The sequence below is a fragment of the Propithecus coquereli genome, unplaced genomic scaffold (assembly GCF_000956105.1).
Source record: "Propithecus coquereli isolate 6110/MARCELLA unplaced genomic scaffold, Pcoq_1.0 Scaffold186, whole genome shotgun sequence".
Classification (NCBI taxonomy): domain Eukaryota; kingdom Metazoa; phylum Chordata; class Mammalia; order Primates; family Indriidae; genus Propithecus; species Propithecus coquereli.
Window position 1 is genome coordinate 3780918 of NW_012143412.1, and position 2731 is coordinate 3783648.

General features: G+C 56.6%; 1 protein-coding gene across 1 annotated transcript in view; it reads right to left on the reverse strand.

Moving 5' to 3' along the window:
• Window positions 1–2146, reverse strand: part of ZC3HAV1L (zinc finger CCCH-type, antiviral 1-like) — a 7245-nt gene extending 5099 nt beyond the window's left edge. Inside the window, exons 1-2 of the mRNA XM_012642769.1 lie at window positions 1767–2146; window positions 748–883 (exon numbers count right to left, since the gene is read on the reverse strand). Of these exons, the coding sequence (XP_012498223.1) occupies window positions 748–883; window positions 1767–2140 (510 nt within the window). The 5' untranslated portion in view covers window positions 2141–2146. The remainder of the gene's footprint in view (window positions 1–747; window positions 884–1766) is intronic.
• Window positions 2147–2731: the final 585 nt, after the last annotated feature.

Sequence of the window (2731 nt, forward strand, 5' to 3'; positions counted from 1 at the left end):
AAAAGGCAAATGGCAGTTGTACCACCCCTTCTCTGTGAGAGAGAAAGAACTGGACCCAGCCTCAGAGCTGCTGCCATCCTCCTCACCCTTCCTGCCAAGAACCTGTACCAGCTGCTGCTTGGATCTACTTTCAGCAACATAGCTGGTTGGAATGCATTTGGCTCACAACCATGACATACCAGACCTGGCTTCAGAGCTCAAGGAATGAAAAAGGAGATGGATGTCAGGAAGAATCCTGCTGGCTCCCAAGACCAACTCCAGGACTGCCTTCTGGGTACAGATTCTGCTGCCTCGAGGGTGGCCTCTGCCATCTGCACCAAAGGCTTCAGCTCATACCTCCAGCCTTATGACTTTCTTCCCTTTTAGACCCTGAAATACTTTAGAGCTAAAATCAGGCCACAATTATGAACTGCCCTCTGTCTTCCCAACATCCTCCCTTCTCTCTGACCCTCTTCTGGCAAAGTGGGAGTGTCTGTGATAGAATCTTTGTGCTAGATTAGCAAATTCTGCTTTTAATAGGGGTCCTAAAAAAATTTCCCCTGGCAATCCCAACAATGGGGAAAAAAAAATCCTTTGTGTATTGCTAAACTGAAACAAACACGATAATTTCACCATAACAGCAATAGGTATTTTTTAAGTATTTGCAACTGAATCATATTGATACAGCAGTTAAAAGCCAAAAAAGTACATAGGGAACAACACTTGTAATGAATGTGACAATATGAGGGTGACTCCTTGGTAACTCACCTCTGGTAAAAGGCAGGGGTCATTCTGCAAAAGCAAGATCCGAAGCTGGGCTTCATTGAGGCCAAAAAGTCCGTGGTTTTTCAGCACTTGGATGTTGACAGGCGTGTGGATATCATGGGAAAGGGTACAGGTAGACCTAGGAGAACAAAGCTCTAGGTCAGAAACTCAGGTGAAAGGCCAGACTGTCAAATTCCTCGCCTTGGGCAGCTTTCCACTTACATGTGAAGTTAAGCAATTTTTGAGAAGCCATGGATACTACAGCCTAATAGGCAGTGATAAATAACAAGAAAGTTGGGTTGCAGCAACTCCCCTCAGGGTCATTTTCAGTGAGGCTGCTTAAAGCCAAGGACACCCCTCCCCAATCACGGCCTTGACCGAGCACGGGCATTTGGCTGTAGGTGACTGCGCTTGGCCTTCTCTCTACTCCAAACAGCTGTGCACCCCCACAGTCCGCCACGGTGAAAAAGAAAGTGCCCCGACCCAGCCCCACTTTGGAGCCCAGCGGAGGAGTCAGGAGGCGGCCTCGCACCCCAGCCTGGCAGTCACCAGCCCCAAGCCCTCGCCCACACCATCCAGCCCTCAGCTTCCCGGGGGGTCAGCCTAGCTCAGGGTGGTTAAACCTAGAGGGCGCAGACCCGCTTCGGGAGAACCGTGTGGTTATGTGGAAACAGGCAGTCGCCCGCTAAAGGGTCCGTGGATCTCACGGGGTCCTCAGATGTCCCGAAAAGACGACTGGAGTAAGTGAACTCAAAAGTCCCAAACCCGATTTAACCGGCCGCGGTGTGGAGGATCCGGGGACAGGGGCAGCAGCTTTTTTGGCGAGGGGTGGTGGTTAAGGGGACCTTCCGCCTCATTCCGCCCGTGGCTGGCAGCGCGGGGGGCGGGAGGGGCCCGGACGCGCGGCCCCTCGGCCCCTCTTCATAGCTCTCGTCGCTCCCGCGTCAGCCGGAGGCCAGGCCCGCGCGCGCATCGCGCCGCCGCCCCTCCCGCCCCTCCCGCCGCCGCCGCGGCCGCCTCACCAGCAGTCCCGGTGGGGGCACTTGCCCAGCATGTGCCGGCGGCAGAGGTGCAGCTGGTCGCAGGCCCGGCACTCGCCGCGCTGGTAGCGGGCGCAGAGGCGCGCGGAGGACACGGCCACCACCCTCCAAGCCGAGGCGCCACCGCTCCCGCTCCCGCCGCCCGCGCCCGCCGCCGCCTCGGCCTCGGCGTCCCAGAGGCCCTCCTTCATCTCCACCTCCTGCAGCAGGAAGCGGTCGGGCCCGGCCCGCTGCAGCACGTCCCGCAGCTTGGCCTCCGACAGCTCCACGTGGCCGCGCAGGTCCTGCAGGAACATGCGGCCGCCGTTGGCGCACAGCACCTTGGTGAGGAAGGAGCACACCGTGGGCTCCGCCATGGTGGTGGCCGGGCCTGTGCGCGCGGCGCGGAGAGCGGGGCGGCCTGACTCCTCCCCGTCACGTCCACGGTTTCCAGCCTGGGGAAGGGGTGGGCCTGGGGAAGGCAGGGCGAGGGGCCGCCCCGCGGTGGAAGCAGGGCCCGGGCCTGCAGTTGCGCGCTGGACATGGACGTGGCAGGGGCAGCATTTATTGCGCGCCTGCTCGTGCCAGGCACCGTGCGAAGTTAGCCCAGGCCTTGAGGGGCTTGTATGGTGGGGAATCACAAAAGACCCGCTAGCAAGGAAGATAATTGGAAGTGCTGGTAAGCGCTGCCAAGAAGAGAAAATAGGGGAGGTGGTAGGAGGTGAATGGCCGGGCTGCTTTAGGTGGTTGGTAGGGGACGTCTCTGAGGAGGTGGCCGCTAGCACTTACAAAATGTGGCTAGTCCAAATTGAGAGGTGGTGTAAGTGTGAAATACGCACAGGGGATTACGAGGATTGAGAATGAAAAGAAAATATAAACTATCTCATTAATAATATTATATGAATCACATGTTAAACTGGTAATAATTTGAATATATTTGGTTAAATAAAATGTTACGACAATTTCAT